We start from the raw sequence: 16,194 nt of genomic DNA on the forward strand, positions 1-16,194 counted from the left end.
GCATTCCAATTCACCAAACAATTTTTCCCCTATCTACATAATGGGGAAAAAGTGAAAGGAAAAGTGTTGGAGGCAAATTGACAGCCAGGAGGAGATGGCATACAGGTATATACTATATACAGGGGAGATGATATACAGCTATATATTATATACAGGAGAAGATGACATACAGGTATATACTATATACAGGGGAGATGACTTACACATATATCTAATATATAAAGCTGAATGTGTGTGTGTGTGTGTCCGGGATTGGCATCTGTACCGTCGCAGCTACAGCCACAAAATTTTGCACAGTTACACATCTGGACCCCGAGAGCGTCATAGGCTATGTTGTGAGGTGAAATTTTAACCCCGCGCGTTCCAATTCACCAAACAATTTTGCCCCTATCTACATAATGGGGGAAAAAGTGAAAGGAAAAGTGTTGGAGGCAAATTGACAGCTGCCAGATGTGAACAAGGGGGACTTAAAGAATGAGAGCGATGGCGCCAAAGAGTATATACCGTACAGTTGCTAAGGTGGGGCCCCGACATGGGATACTCACCACACACGGGAATATGAACACACACACACAAAATGCGCCACACACTACCACGTGCTTGAACACATATACCACCCTCAGCACACATTTCACCACACATACACCAACCTCGCCACATAAAAGTCGAAACCCAAAAGTCGCCGCTCAAAACATGCCACGCGCAAAACACGTCACGTGCAAAACTAGGCTCACGCAAAACTCGCCACACGTTCAAAACTCACCTCATGGAAAATTGCCACATGCACAAAAGTTGCAACACATGCAAAAGTTGCCTCACACAAAACTTGCACGTACTCAAAACGCACCACACATAAAGCTCGCCACGCGCAAAACTCGCCATGCGCAAAACTTGCTGTACACAACTTGCTACACTAACCTGTCACATGCAACTCGACACAAAAAGTTGCTACACGCATGTCGCCACTCAACTCATCTCACAAAAGTCGCTACATGCATGTCGCCACACGCAACTCAACACACACAACTTGACACATGAAACTCGCCCTAAAACACACACAAGTCTGGTATTATCCTTCAAAAATAAAAATCTGATTAACCCCTTTCTGACATCGGACGTACTATCCTGTCCATGTGGGGTGGGCCCCTATGACCATGGACGGGATAGTACGTCCAGCGCGATCGGCGGCGCTCACGGGGGGAGCGCCGCCGATCGCGGCCGGGTGTCAGCTGTTTATCGCAGCTGACATCCGGCACTATGTGCCAGGAGCGGTCACGGACCGCCCCCGGCACATTAACCCCCGGCACACCGCGATCAAAGATGATCGCGATGTGCCGGCGGTACAGGGAAGCACCGCGCAGGGAGGGGGCTCCCTGCGGGCTTCCCTGAGCCCCCCGCAGCAACGCGATGTGATCGCGTTGCTGCGAGGGTCTCATCTCCCTCCCTGCTCCCTCCAGCCCCGGATCCAAGATGGCCGCGGATCCGGGTCCTGCAGGGAGGGAGGTGGCTTCACAGAGCCTGCTCAGAGCAGGCACTGTGAAGGCTGCAGCGCTGCATGTCAGATCAGTGATCTGACAGAGTGCTGTGCAAACTGTCAGATCACTGATCTGTGATGTCCCCCCCTGGGACAAAGTAAAAAAGTAAAAAAAAAAAATTTCAAATGTGTAAAAAAAAATAAAAAAAAATATTCCAAAATAATGAAAAAAAAAAAAAATATTATTCCCATAAATACATTTCTTTATCTAAATAATAATAAAAAAACAATAAAAGTACACATATTTAGTATCGCCGCGTCCGTAACGGCCCGACCTATAAAACTGGCCCACTAGTTAACCCCTTCAGTAAACACCGTAAGAAAAAAAAAAAAAAAACGAGGCAAAAAACAACGCTTTATTATCATACCGCCGAACAAAAAGTGGAATAACACGCGATCAAAAAGACAGATATAAATAACCATGGTACCGCTGAAAGCGTCATCTTGTCCCGCAAAAAACGAGCCGCCATACAGCATCATCAGCAAAAAAATAAAAAAGTTATAGTCCTGAGAATAAAGCGATGCCAAAATAATTATTTTTTCTATAAAATAGTTTTTATCGTATAAAAGCGCCAAAACATAAAAAAATGATATAAATGAGGTGTCGCTGTAATCGTACTGACCCGAAGAATAAAACTGCTTTATCAATTTTACCAAACGCGGAACGGTATAAACGCCTCCCCCAAAAGAAATTCATGAATAGCTGGTTTTTGGTCATTCTGCCTCACAAAAATCGGAATAAAAAGCGATCAAAAAATGTGCCCGAAAATGTTACCAATAAAAACGTCAACTCGTCCCGCAAAAAACAAGACCTCACATGACTCTGTGGACCAAAATATAGAAAAATTATAGCTCTCAAAATGTGGTAACGCAAAAAATATTTTTTGCAATAAAAAGCGTCTTTCAGTGTGTGACGGCTGCCAATCATAAAAATCCGCTAAAAAACCCGCTATAAAAGTAAATCAAACCCCCTTAGTTAGGGAAAAATTAAAAAAATGTATTTATTTCCATTTTCCCATTAGGGCTAGGGTTAGGGCTAGGGTTAGGGCTAGGGTTAGGGCTAGGGTTAGGGCTAGGGTTAGGGCTAGGGTTAGGATTAGGGTTAGGGTTAGGGCTAGGGCTACAGTTTGGGTTGGGGCTAAAGTTAGTTAGGGTTTAGATTACATTTACGGTTGGGAATAGGGTTGGGATTAGGGTTAGGGGTGTGTCAGGGTTAGAGGTGTGGTTAGGGTTACTGTTGGGATTAGGGTTAGGGATGTGTTTGGATTAGGGTTTCAGTTATAATTGGGGGGTTTCCACTGTTTAGGCACATCAGGGGCTCTCCAAACGCGACATGGCGTCCGATCTCAATTCCAGCCAATTCTGCGTTGAAAAAGTAAAACAGTGCTTCTTCCCTTCTGAGCTCTCCCGTGTGCCCAAACAGGGGTTTACCCCAACATATGGGGTATCAGCGTACTCAGGACAAATAGGACAACAACTTTTGGGGTCCAATTTCTCCTGCTACCCTTGGGAACATACAAAACTCGGGGCTAAAACATATTTTTTGTGGGAAAAAAAAAAGGATTTTTTATTTTCACGGCTCTGCGTTATAAACTGTAGTGAAACACTTGGGGGTTCAAAGTTCTCACAACACATCTAGATTAGTTCCCTGGGGGGTCTAGTTTCCAATATGGGGTCACTTGTGGGGGGTTTCTACTGTTTAGGTACATTAGGGGTTCTGCAAACGCAATGTGACGTCTGCAGACCATTCCATCTAAGTCTGCATTCCAATTGGCGCTCCTTCCCTTCCGAGCTCTGCCATGCGCTCAAACGGTGGTTTCCCCCATCATACGGGGTATCAGCGTACTCAGGACAAATTGGACAACAACTTTTGGGGTCGAATTTCTCCTCTTACCCTCGGGAAAATACAAAACTGGGGGCTAAAAAATAATTTTGGGGGGAAAGATTTTTTTTTTTAATTTTCACGGCTCTGCGTTACAAACTGTAGTGAAACACTTGGGGGTTCAAAGCTATCACAACACATCTAGATGAGTTCCTTAGGGGGTCTAGTTTCCAAAATGGTGTCACTTGTGGGAGGTTTCTACTGTTTAGGTACATTAGGGGCTCTGCAAATGCAATGTGACACCTGCAGACCATTCCATCTAAGTCCTCATTCCAAATGGAGCTCCTTCCCTTCCGAGCCCTCCCATGCGCCCAAACAGTGGTTCCCCCCCACATATGGGGTATCAGCGCACTCAGGACAAATTGGACAACAAATTGTGGGGTCGAATTTCTCCTGTAACCCTCGGGAAAATACAAAACTGGGGGCTAAAAAATAATTTTTGTGGGAAAAAATTTTTGTTTTATTTTTACGGCTCTCCATTATAAACTTCTGTGAAGCCCTTGGTGGGTCAAAGCGCTCAGCACACATCTAGATAAGTTCCTAAGGGGGTCTACTTTCCAAAATGGTGTCACTTGTGGGGGGTTTCTACTGTTTAGGTACATTAGGGGCTCTGCAAACGCAATGTGACACCTGCAGACCATTCCAAAATGGTGTCATTTGTGGGGAGTTTCAATGTTTAGGCACATCAGTGGCTCTTCAAACGCAACATGGCGTCCCATCTCAATTCCTGTCAATTTTGCTTTGAAAAGTCAAACGGCGCTCCTTCCCTTCCGAGCTCTCCCATCCACCCAAACAGTGGTTTACCCCCACATATGGGCTATCAGCGTACTCAGGACAAATTGTACAACAACTTTTGGGGTCCAATTTCTTCTCTTACCCTTGGGAAAATAAAAAATTGGGGGCGAAAAGATAATTTTTGTGAAAAAATATGATTTTTTATTTTTACGGTTCTACATTATAAACTTCTGTGAAGCACTTGTTGGGTCAAAGTGCTCACCACACCTCTAGATAAGTTCCTTAGGGGGTCTACTTTCCAAAATGGTGTCACTTGTGGGGGGTTTCAATGTTTAGCCACATCAGGGGCTCTCCAAACGAAACATGGCGTCCCATCTCAATTCCAGTCAATTTTGCATTGAAAAGTCAAATGGCACTCCTTCGCTTCCGAGCTCTGCCATGCGCCCAAACAGTGGTTTACCCCCACATGTGGGGTATTGGCATACTCAGGACAAATTGTACAACAATGTTTGGGGTCCATTTTCTCCTGTTACCCTTGGTAAAATAAAACAAATTGGAGCTGAATTAAATTTTTTGTGAAAAAAAGTTAAATGTTCATTTTTATTTAAACATTCAAAAAATTCCTGTGAAGCACCAAAGGGTTAATAAACTTCTTGAATATGGTTTTGAGCACCTTGAGGGGTGTAGTTTTTAGAATGGTGTTACACTTGGGTATTTTCTATCATATAGACCCCTCAAAATGACTTCAAATGAGATGTGGTCCCTAAAATAAAATGGTGTTGTAGAAATGAGAAATTGCTGGTCAACTTTTAACCCTTATAACTCCCTAACAAAAAAAAATTTTGGTTCCAAAATTGTGCTGATGTAAAGTAGACATGTGGGAAATGTTACTTATTAAGTATTTTGTGTGACATATCTCTGTGATTTAATTGCATAAAAATTCAAAGTTGGAAAATTGCGAAATTTTCATAATTTTCGCCAAATTTCCGTTTTTTTCACAAATAAACGCAGGTACTATCAAATAATTTTTACCATTGTCATGAAGTACAATATGTCATGAGAAAACAATGTCAGAATCACCAGGATCCATTGAAGCGTTCCAGAGTTATAACCTCATAAAGGGACAGTGGTCAGAATTGTAAAAATTGGCCCGGTCATTAACGTGCAAACCACCCTTTGGGGTAAAGGGGTTAATAAGCAGACAAACTACAAGAGCAACAAATGTACCATGTAGGAAATACGGCCGCTGTCAGTCACATGACCTGTCTATTATGTATATGTGTGAGTTAATATATACTGCCGGGGGGGGGGGGGGGGGGGGCTTCCTGTTGGCTGGGGATTTATCAGGCTGCTAATTTAGCTTACAAATACTGAGGTAAAAATAACGTGTGAACGAGGTCTAATACAGGAGGAGATGACACACAGGTATATACTATATACAGGGGTAGTTCACACACAGGTATATACTATATACTTGAGCAGATGACACACAGGTATATACTATATACAGGAGGAGATGACACATAGGTATATAGAGGAGGAGATGACATACAGCAGGTATATACTATATACAAGGGAGATGACATACAGGTATATACTATATACAGGAGATGACATAGACATACAGGTATTTAGTATATACAGAAGAGATGACATACAGGTATATACTATATACAGGATGAGATGACACATAGGTATATACAATATACAGGATGAGATGACATACAGCAGGTATATACTATTTACAGGGGAGATGACATACAGGTATATACTATATACAGGAGATGACATACAGGTGTATACTATATATAAGGGAGATGACAAACATGTATATACTGAGGGGAAAATGAGAGGTGTGAGGTGAAAATGAAAAGGTGTGAGTGCAAAATGAAAGGAGTGAGGGAAAATAGTGGAGTGATCAGAAAATGACAGATGTGAGGTCGAAATGACAAGTGTTAGGGGGGAATGAGAGGAGTGAGGGGGAAAATGAGGAGTGAGGGGGAAAATGAGGAGTGAGGGGAAAATGAGGAGTGAGGGGGAAAATGAGGAGTGAGGGGGAAAATGAGGAGTGAGGGGGAAAATGAGGAGTGAGGGGGAAAATGAGGAGTGAGGGGGAAAATGAGGAGTGAGGGGGAAAATGAGGAGTGAGGGGGAAAATGAGAGATGTGAGGGGGAAAATGAGAGAAGTGAGGTGCTATAACTAACCACAGATATTTACTATGCCCAGGCAACGCCGGGCTCTCCAGCTAGTAAATAATAAGAATCAACTTGCCTTGTTCACCTGATGCACTTCTCTACTCTGTGTACTGTGTAAAGTGAGGTTCCAAGCAACAGGCACATTCTGGTGACCTCATCAAGCCTGCTGTGCTGAGAATCTTTTGCACAGGATTAGGCCGGGTTCACACTTCGTCCTGGCAGACCGTAAGACAGACTACGTTACACCGCGGCATAAACGCGGTGTAACGTAGTCCGTTAAGGCCGCCATTGACTGCAATGTCGGACGCTTCGCTAGCGCACGCCCACAATGGGCGTGCGCTAGGGATGTGCCGTCAGTGAGTGACGGACCCGGAGACGCGGGCTGCAGCGTTTCCGGGTCCGTCACTGCTTGCGCAGATAGAGCTAGCAGATGCTCTATCTGCGCTAGCACAATATAAACGTCAGCACTTGCACTAACAGCCACCCGTTAGCGTATGTGCTGAACGGGCTGCTGCTAACGCAGTGTGAACCCGGCCTTAATGGTGAGAGTTGGCTGATGGCTCACTCTTCCACTACTGTATTCAAGTGTTTCTGCATATTGAGGATTCAGATACCATTGAAATCAAGATGACACTCTGGAGTGGCTGCATGTTGCAGTACACCACTGTTTCTAGCCCTTTGGCTGTTGCAGGCCGAACAAGACCAGTCAGAAGACTGGATCTGGCTTGCAGGCCACAGTTGAAAATTACTGTATTTTTCAGACTATAAGACAATAAGATGCACCCCAAGTTTTGGGGTGGAAAATAGCAGAAAAAAGATTTTTATAAGACTGGGGTCCTAATTTAGGGTATCCTACCTGAAAGCCGGCGGTGGTACATCGGGGTCACAGAAGGCAGGAACCCTTCGTCAGGAAGCTGACGGCGGCAGAAGTGGGGCAATGCTGCAGTCCCGGAGTGCGATGCTGCGGATCATAGAGCAGGGTCCCTTCTTCAGGATACAATATGGTGACGCCGTGGCCCGGTGTCCACGGTGAGCAGAGCCGAGTGCGTCACCGGTTTCCCTGCGGCCATCTTCCTGAAGCTGTGGAACGCCGGAGGCTTCAGGAAAATGGCCGCGGGAGGCCACGCGTGCGCAGATTGGGATCTCGGCGGCCAATTTCCTAAAGCCGAGTGCCGCCGAGATTTCAATCTGTGCATGCGCGGCCTTTGGCGGCCCACGACTTTAGGAAGATGGCCACAGGGAAACCGGTGATGCACTCTGCTCACCGTAGACACCAGGCCGCGGCGCCACCACATTTCTGCCGCTGGCACCCTGAAGAAGGGACCCTTCTCAGGTGCGCTCCGCCCCACTGCAGCATCGCCACACCTCTGCCACAACACCCCAGTAAGCCTGCGTTCGGACTATAAGACGCATCCCCCATTTTCCTCCCCAATTTTTTTTGGGGGAAAGTGCGTCTTATAGTCTGAAAAATGCGGTATCTGCTCAAATCTATAAATTGCCTGTGACTGAGTATCCATACATCATGAGCAATGCAGCCTGCTAAAATGAAAAAAAAATCACAGTTGAAAATAATATATAACAAATTGGATAATGGCAGAAAAATAACTTTTGTTTTTCTTTATTTCTAGGAGTCTCGTGGTTTAGGAGCAAGACCGGAAGATCCTTCACATTTGGTTGATGAGGGAGAATTGTTGATCACTCTGAATCTTGTTTATCCTGTTGTATTTCACAAGGTTTTACTCTTTAAACTAGAATACTTTATGTGTGATGCATGTAGTCAAAGCTAGTGAAACTCCTTTCACATTGAGTTATGCAGAAAAAACCCTGAAGTCTCCGTTCATGAGTTTCTTGACATTAAAATGGATGGATAGCCTGTGGGATGGACAATAAAAGATATCTGGAAATTGTCCATAGCTGTAGAGAAAGACAAGGCCCACATAGGCCAAACTTTTACATTTATCTATTATAAGTAAACAGTTACAAATTGAATATGGCAATCTAAAGTTTAACATTCTGATCAGACTTATGATGTCCACTGCCACATTACGGAGCAAACCTTTGTGGGTCCTTGACCTTAACCCCTTTAATGATACTATTTTAGTGCAATGTTGCGGCGACCAAAAAAAACGTAATTCTGGGGGTTTGATTTTTTTTTTTTTCTCTTCGCCGTTTACCGATCGGATTAATTCTTTTTATAGCTTTATAGATCGGGCAATTCTGAATGCAGTGATATTAAATATGTGTATGTTTGATTTTTTTTTATGTTTTATTTTGAATGGGGCGAATGGCGGGTGATTTGAACGTTTATATTTTTTTAAAACTTTTTTTTTACTTTTTGCATGCTTCAATAGCCTCCATGGGAGACTAGAAGCTGCCGTTGTCTGACCGGCTCTGCTACATACAGGTGATGATCAGATGGCCTGTATGTAGCATAAATGCTCACTTGCTAGATGTCTGCTGGAAATGTCTGGTTGTCATAACAACCCATCAGTAACGCGCGATCACGTGATGGGGTTACCGATGGGCGGAAATTGCGACGTGCTTGCAGGAAGCGCAAGTTAAATGCCACTGTCAGAGTTTGACAGCAGCATTTAACGGGTTAACAGCCGCAGGTGGATCGCGATTCTACCCGCGGCTGTTAGAGGCACATGTCAGCTGTTCAAAACAGCTGACATGTGCCAGGAAAGATGTGGGCTCAGTACCAGAGCCAACATCACAGGGCGAGACATGACATGCGTAGTACTAGTATGGCACATGTCATGAAGGGATTAAAGGTATGATACCAACCAAAACCATAGCAATACTGCACCAGTAGGTGGAGTGACAAGATGGTCAACAGTACCCATGCTGCAAGGGTTGACCCTGCCCCCTATCTCCTCCCAGGCACAGCATCACAGAAACAATGGTCACCAAAAATAAGGGGCCCACTATGGCTGGTTTCACATTTCCGGTTGTGTCCGCAGCATTTCTGATGCATACATCCGCATGCATCTTGATTTCCTATCTTTTACATTGTAGACGCAGGTACATGCGTTTGCATGCGCTAGCCCGAGTTTGCTTACGCATGCGTATTTTCGCGGTCTGCGGCTGACGCACTATGTTAGAATTTTTGTGGCGGCAAATTTCTGCCGCCATACGCATGCGGACGCTTGCAGAAGGAGTGCGTCAAATAAACGCATTACAGTCTTTGGGAACGCATTCGTACGCAAGGACTTGCATTTGCATACGCATGCATTCCTATGATTAAACATGTCTAGGAACTTGTTTTAAGCCACCCCCCAAACAAAGGTTCTAAAAGTAGGTGTGAGTAGTGGGTAGTGGAAATCCATTACTCTTAAGACTCTGGAAGCGATACAAGCATTGCAGCGTCAAGTTTGGAAGGCTCCATCAAAATGTAAGTATACAAGCTATATGTCTGCCTGTCTGTTTTTTTCCCTGCAGTCTGTAATCATTTCTTTCTTGCAGCATTCCTCATCATGTCCTCCACTGAAGATCAGAGCTCACACAGTGGACCGGAGACTGAAGTGAGTACATTGGCTGCTGATTGGTAAGTATTCACTGTCACTATTACACATGTGGCAAAATATTTCTTTTTCTTTTTAATGAACCCTTCCAGTGCAGATGAGCAGGAGCAGCAGACTCGGGCTCAAGCTGTTTTTCTTTATTCTTGACTGTTTTGGTACTCTTGACTGTTTTTCTTTTTCTTTTCATTTATAGGTTCCACAACGGGAGGAGGAATTAATTGACAACGACCTCTTCATCCCTCTGGTGCAGGAGCGAGTTGCGTTGTGGGACACCCGGGAGCAGCAGCACTCGGACGCTGTGGTGATTCGGTGGCTGTGGAATGAGGTGGCCCAAGCGCTGATGTATGACTGGGACAACGCTACTTCACGAGTCAGAAAGGCTTTTCGTTAGTATTGCAGTGTGGTCTGATGCAGCAGTGAACCTGAAGGCCGGGATCACACAACCGTGTGTGATGCAATAAACTCCTGCGAATTTCTCGTATCACACACGGTTGTGTGATCCCAGCTTAAAGTGCATTGTTTAACAATTTTTTTTTTCCCTATTCACAGTGATCAAAGTCAAAACCCGTTGGCATTCGATGAAGGATCACTTCAGCAAGGACCTGAGACAGGAGATCCAAGTTCGCATTGGTTCTGCAGCAAGGATAGGGAAATACAAGTTCCACCGGGTGCTGTCTTTCCTGAGGCCTGTTCTTGCTCAGAGAACGTAAGTATTTTTGTGTTGTATTCCATTGTGTTATATTCACTAATCTTAATTTTTCTATTCCACTGGAGTTGGCGCTTTTACAAGTGATATTTGTTGGTAGTCATGTTTTACTTTTTTTTTCTTTTCACATAACCTGTAGCAGCACCCTCAAACCTGGATCGTCCTCTGGAGTAGTCCCTCAAAGAACTGCCACGGACCAGTCCCAGCTATCCACCAGCGAAGCAGCAAGTGGGTCGGCGTCACAGTCTGGAGAACAGGCAGCTGGTCCTTTAGATGTTCCCCTGTCCCAGTCCTCTGCCACTTTTTTGGGGGGCTCTTCCCGCCAGCGGCAGAAGGCCTCGGACAGGTCACCTGAGCTCGGTCTTCCAGAATGGGTTAAAGGTGCTGGGAGATTGACTGGAAAGTGGTCTGACCCATATTAAAACACTTTTCCAGGATGTCAACCAACGCCTTAAGCGTCTGGAAGCCGACCTCCAGAGACCAGCACACCATTTTTTTTAACAAGATAGAGCAGGGCATGTGGGAACACCTTACAACCTGAACGCCAGCTCAACATGATGCAGGCCTGCAACGCTGCTTACGTTCAGGCTTTGCAGCAATCTCTGTACTTCCACCAGGCACAGGTGCCACCAATTACATACTTAACATCAATACCGAGTTCTGCTGCATACCACTGTATGGCCACCACCATGCCCAGTCTGCCGCACACCACTGCACCACCACCACCTTGTCGGGTGCTGCTGCAATCCACTCTACCACCATGCCGAGTCCTGCTCCTGCACAGGTGACCACCGCCACCATCAGTAGGCCATCAGAAGATCCTGCACGGCTGCCCACCTCCTCCACTAGTAGGCTGCCTGAAAAACCTGCACGACTACCACCGCCACTAGGCTGCCAGAAGAACCTGCACGGCTGTCCACCGCCACAACCAGGCCGGGTCCAGTTCATATACGCCCTGCTGACCCCACCACTCCCACCCTCCCAAGGAGACACAAAAAAAGGAGGATGTCGCAAAAAGCTGGACAGAAAGTAAACTGGACTAAAGGCAGCAGAAGTGTTGTACTACCTCCACACTCACCTTCCAATGTGTCTGTGTTGTCCGGTTTTTCTCCCAATGTGTCTCTCTCGCCCATGCTTCCACTCCTAATGTGTCTACTTCCATCCTTGACCTCCCAGACCCCACAAGTTTAGTTACCCCTTCCAATGGAACCCCTTCATCGTCCACCCGTAGCCAATCCTCCCAGCTCCACACCCCCCCAGGTCCGTAACATTTCCCCCTCATCGGTTAATAAAAGTTTTGTTTTTGTTTTTTTTTTAGCTCAAATAGTTTAAAATTTCAATAAAACATTTGACATTAATACATGTATTTTCCAATTTTCCCCAACATTAACCCCCCCTTCCCCGCCCTCCCCCTCCTTCCCATTTAGACAGCTCATGCTCTTCTCTTAACATGTCTTGTAACAGTATATACATTATCAATATGTAATGTCTTCCATTATGAACATATAGACCATTATTGTACAGACGAAACCACCTCATGCCTATCTTTCCTTCACCTCCTCCTAACTTCCTGCCAAGGCGTCCACAATTTATCATACAAGACCATTTTCCCTCTTTTCTGATACACTCCCTTTTCCAGGGCAATGACCTGAATCACATATTTAACCCCTTTCTGACCTCGGACGGGATAGTACGTCCGAGGTCAGAACCCCCACTTTGATGTGGGCTCCGGCGGTGAAAAAGTCTAACGCGCTCCTTCTCTTCCAAGCTCTGCGGTGCGCCTAAACAGTGGTTTACCCCCACATATGGGGTATCGGCGTATTCAGAAGAAATTGCACGACAAAATTTATGGTTAAATTTCTGTTTTTACACATGTAAAAATAAAAAAAAAATGGTTCTGAAGTAAAATGTTTACAAAAAAAAGTTAAATGTTCATTTTTTTCTTCCACATTGTTTCAGTTCCTGTGAAGCACATAAAGGGTTAATAAACTTCTTGAATGTGGTTTTGAGCACCTTGAGGGGTGCAGTTTTTAGAATGGTGTCACACTTGGGTATTTTCTATCATATAGACCCCTCAAAGTGACTTCAAATGTGAGGTGGTCCCTAAAAAAAAAATGGTGTTCTAAAAATAAGAAATTGCTGGTCAAATTTTAACCCTTATAACTCCCTAACAAAAAAAATGGGTTTCCAAAATTGTGCTGATGTAAAGTAGACATGTGGGAAATGTTACTTATTAAGTATTTTGTGTGACATATCTCTCTGATTTTAAGGGCATAAAAATACAAAGTTTAAAAATTGCTAAATTTTAATATTTTTTGCCATATTTCCATTTTTTTCATAAATAATCGCAAGTAATATCGAAGAAATGTTACCACTAACATGAAGTACAATATGTCACGAAAAAAAAAATCTCAGAATCAGCGGGATCCGTTAAAGCGTTCCAGAGTTATAACCTCATAAAGTGACAGTGGTCAGAATTGTAAAAACTGGCCCGGTCATTAAGTACCAAATTGGCTCTGTCACTACGGGGTTAATACTTATATGTATACATATACAAACCACATGAAACAATAAGTATTGAATGTGTAAATTCAACTTTATGTAAACATGTAGAAACCTGGGGTTCTTGGCACACGTTTTTGATGAAAGTATGTAAGCCCATCTATCCCCAACAGAAGACCTCTTTTAGAGGAGAACAGCTAGGCCTGAATGAACTGTGGAAGAATTGGATCTAGGTACAATTTATGATTAAACGCAGTCTTGAAAGATGAGCAGATAAGATCTAGTCACAGCCTCCAAATGGATAGCATTACTTAACATTCTGTTCTGTAACCATTTCAGTTGATCTGTTTGAAATCTGTTTCATCTGCCAGAAAGCTGATCTAAAATGTCTGCAAATCATAACTCTTCTGCTCCCTATAGTAGAGCAGTCTTTCCGATATCTTTAAGCGGAATTCTACAGTTAGCCTGCTCTCTGCAGTCATTGTGATTTAGTATGATTTATAACAGATGTGGATAATCTGTTTGGGAGAATGGCCAACTCAGACCAGTTTCGTTATCTGGACATGATCGGTCTAACTGGTTGAAAATCTTAAATCGCTATCTGTGCTCCCCTATATTAAAGGGTATCTGTCATCAGGTTTTGCTATATAAACTGATGACAACATAGCATAGAGCAAGAAAGCCTGATTCCAGGGATGTATCACTTACTGGGCTGCTTGTTGTAGTTTTCATAGAATACCTGTTTTGTCTGCTGGACCTGTAGCAGAGCTACGTCTTCTGCTCTTTGTATAACCCCGCCACACCCCAGACTGTCATCAGCCTGTGTACACTGTGCATTGTGAGCAAACTGCCAATCAGTGGTGGGGTCGGGCTTACACAGATTAGCTGGACGACTGGGCTGCACATGAGCTCTAGTCACAGAAACCGCACACAGCCTGATAAGTGACACATCCTTGGAATCAGATTATTCTGCCCTTTATTATGCAGCTTTCATATTAAATGTAAAAAAAAAACTGCTGGTAGATTCCCTTTAAGGTGCTATTAGACTTTTACTGGAGAACTACAATGATAGGTATTGGGAAATACATATTTCATAGTTGCTGAGTAAGTACATAGTGTTGTACAGTTGTCACATTGTAGCCTTGATAACTAAATTTTAGAAATGTATCATAAAGACCTTATAGTTTGATGATATGTGCTGCATGCCTGATATCATAAACTGTGAATGTATTCCTCTTTTTCCCCAGCACAAGACATACAAGCCCTATGAAACATTTATGGTACTAGGTAGCCAAAGGCTGACAGAGCTTCGAGATGCCATTAATTGTGTCAGTGACTTACAGATTGGAGGAGAATTTAGCAACAATCCAGACCTGGCACCTGAAAATGTTTGCAAGGTAAAGAGTCTCATATAATTGCTATAATATCTTTCGATGCGATTACATGTGTAAAAAAAAATGATTTCCCCCTTCAAAATATCCACTATTATGACACACCGTATACTGTGTACACACTGTATATAACAGTACAGACCAAAAGTTTGGACACACCTCATTTAAAGATTTTTCTGTATTTTCATGACAATGAAAATTGTACACTCACACTGAAGGCATCAAAACTATGAATTAACACATGTGGAATTATATACTTAACAAAATAGTGTGAAACAACTGAAATTATGTCTTATATTCTAGGTTCTTCAAAGTAGCCACCTTTTGCTTTGATGACTGCTTTGCACACTCTTGGCATTCTCTTGATGAGCTTCAAGAGGTAGTCACCGGGAATGGTTTTCACTTCACAGGTGTGCCCTGTCAGGTTTAATAAGTGGGATTTCTTGCCTTATAAATGGGGTTGGGACCATCAGTAGCGTTGAGCAGAAGTCTGGTGGATACACAGCTGATAGTCCTACTGAATAGACTGTTAGAATTTGTATTATAGCAAAAAAAAAAGCAGCTAAGAAAAATGAGCAGCCATCATTACTTTAAGAAATGAAGGTCAGTCAGCCTGAAAAATTGGGCAAACTTTGAAAGTGTCCCCAAGTGCAGTGGCAAAAACCATCAAGCGCTACAAAGAAACTGGCCCACATGGAGACTGCCCCAGAAAAGGAAGACCAAGAGTCACCTCTGCTTCTGAGGATAGGTTTATCCGAGTCACCAGCCTCAGAATTCACAGGTTAACAGCAGCTCAGATTAGAGACCACGTCAATGCCACACAGAGTTCTAGCAGCAGACACATCTCTACAACAACTGTTAAGAGGAGACTTTGTGCAGCAGGCCTTCATGGTGAAATAGCTGCTAGGAAACCACTGCTAAAGACAGGCAACAAGCAGAAGAGACTTGTTTGGGCTAAAGATCACAAGGAATGGACATTAGGCCAGTGGAAATCTGTGCTTTGGTCTGATGAGTCCATATTTGAGATCTTTGGTTCCAACCACCGTGTCTTTATGCGACACAGAAAAGGTGAACGTAAGGACTCTACATGCCTGGTTCCCACCGTGAAGAATGGAGGAGGAGGTGTGATGATGTGGGGGTGCTTTGCTGGTGACACTGTTGGGGATTTATTCAAAATTGAAGGCATACTGAACCAGCATGGCTACCACAGCATCTTGCAGCAGCATGCTATTCCATCCGGTTTGCGTTTAGTTGGACCATCATTTATTTTTCAACAGGACAATGACCCCAAACACACCTCCAGGCTGTCTAAGGGCTATTTGACCAAGAAGGACAGTGATGGGGTGCTACACCAGATGACCTGGCCTCCACAGTCACCAGACCTGAACCCAATCGGGATGGTTTGGGGTGAGCTGGGCCGCAGAGTGAAGGCAAAAGGGCCAACAAGTGCTAAGCATCTCTGGGAGCTCCTTCAAGATTGTTGGAAGACCATTCCCGGTGACTACCTCTTGAAGCTTATCAAGAGAATGCCAAGAGTGTGCACAGCAGTCATCAAAGCAAAAGGTGGCTACTTTGAAGAACCTAGAATATGAGACATAATTTCAGTTGTTTCACACTTTTTTGTTAAGTATATAATTCCATATGTGTTAATTCATAGTTTTGATGCCTTCAGTGTGAATGTACAATTTTCATAGTCATGAAAATACAGAAAAATCTTTAAATGA

At 43.9% G+C, this 16,194-nt stretch overlaps 1 protein-coding gene across 1 annotated transcript in view; it reads left to right on the forward strand.

The window, feature by feature from the left end:
- The window catches only part of SNAPC3 (small nuclear RNA activating complex polypeptide 3), a 131,111-nt gene that overhangs the window by 99,826 nt on the left and 15,091 nt on the right, over nt 1-16,194 (forward strand). The window contains exons 4-5 of the mRNA XM_069765175.1: nt 7,976-8,080; nt 14,327-14,476. Of these exons, the coding sequence (XP_069621276.1) occupies nt 7,976-8,080; nt 14,327-14,476 (255 nt within the window). The remainder of the gene's footprint in view (nt 1-7,975; nt 8,081-14,326; nt 14,477-16,194) is intronic.

This window comes from Ranitomeya imitator, chromosome 1 (genome assembly GCF_032444005.1).
Source record: "Ranitomeya imitator isolate aRanImi1 chromosome 1, aRanImi1.pri, whole genome shotgun sequence".
NCBI lineage: Eukaryota > Metazoa > Chordata > Amphibia > Anura > Dendrobatidae > Ranitomeya > Ranitomeya imitator.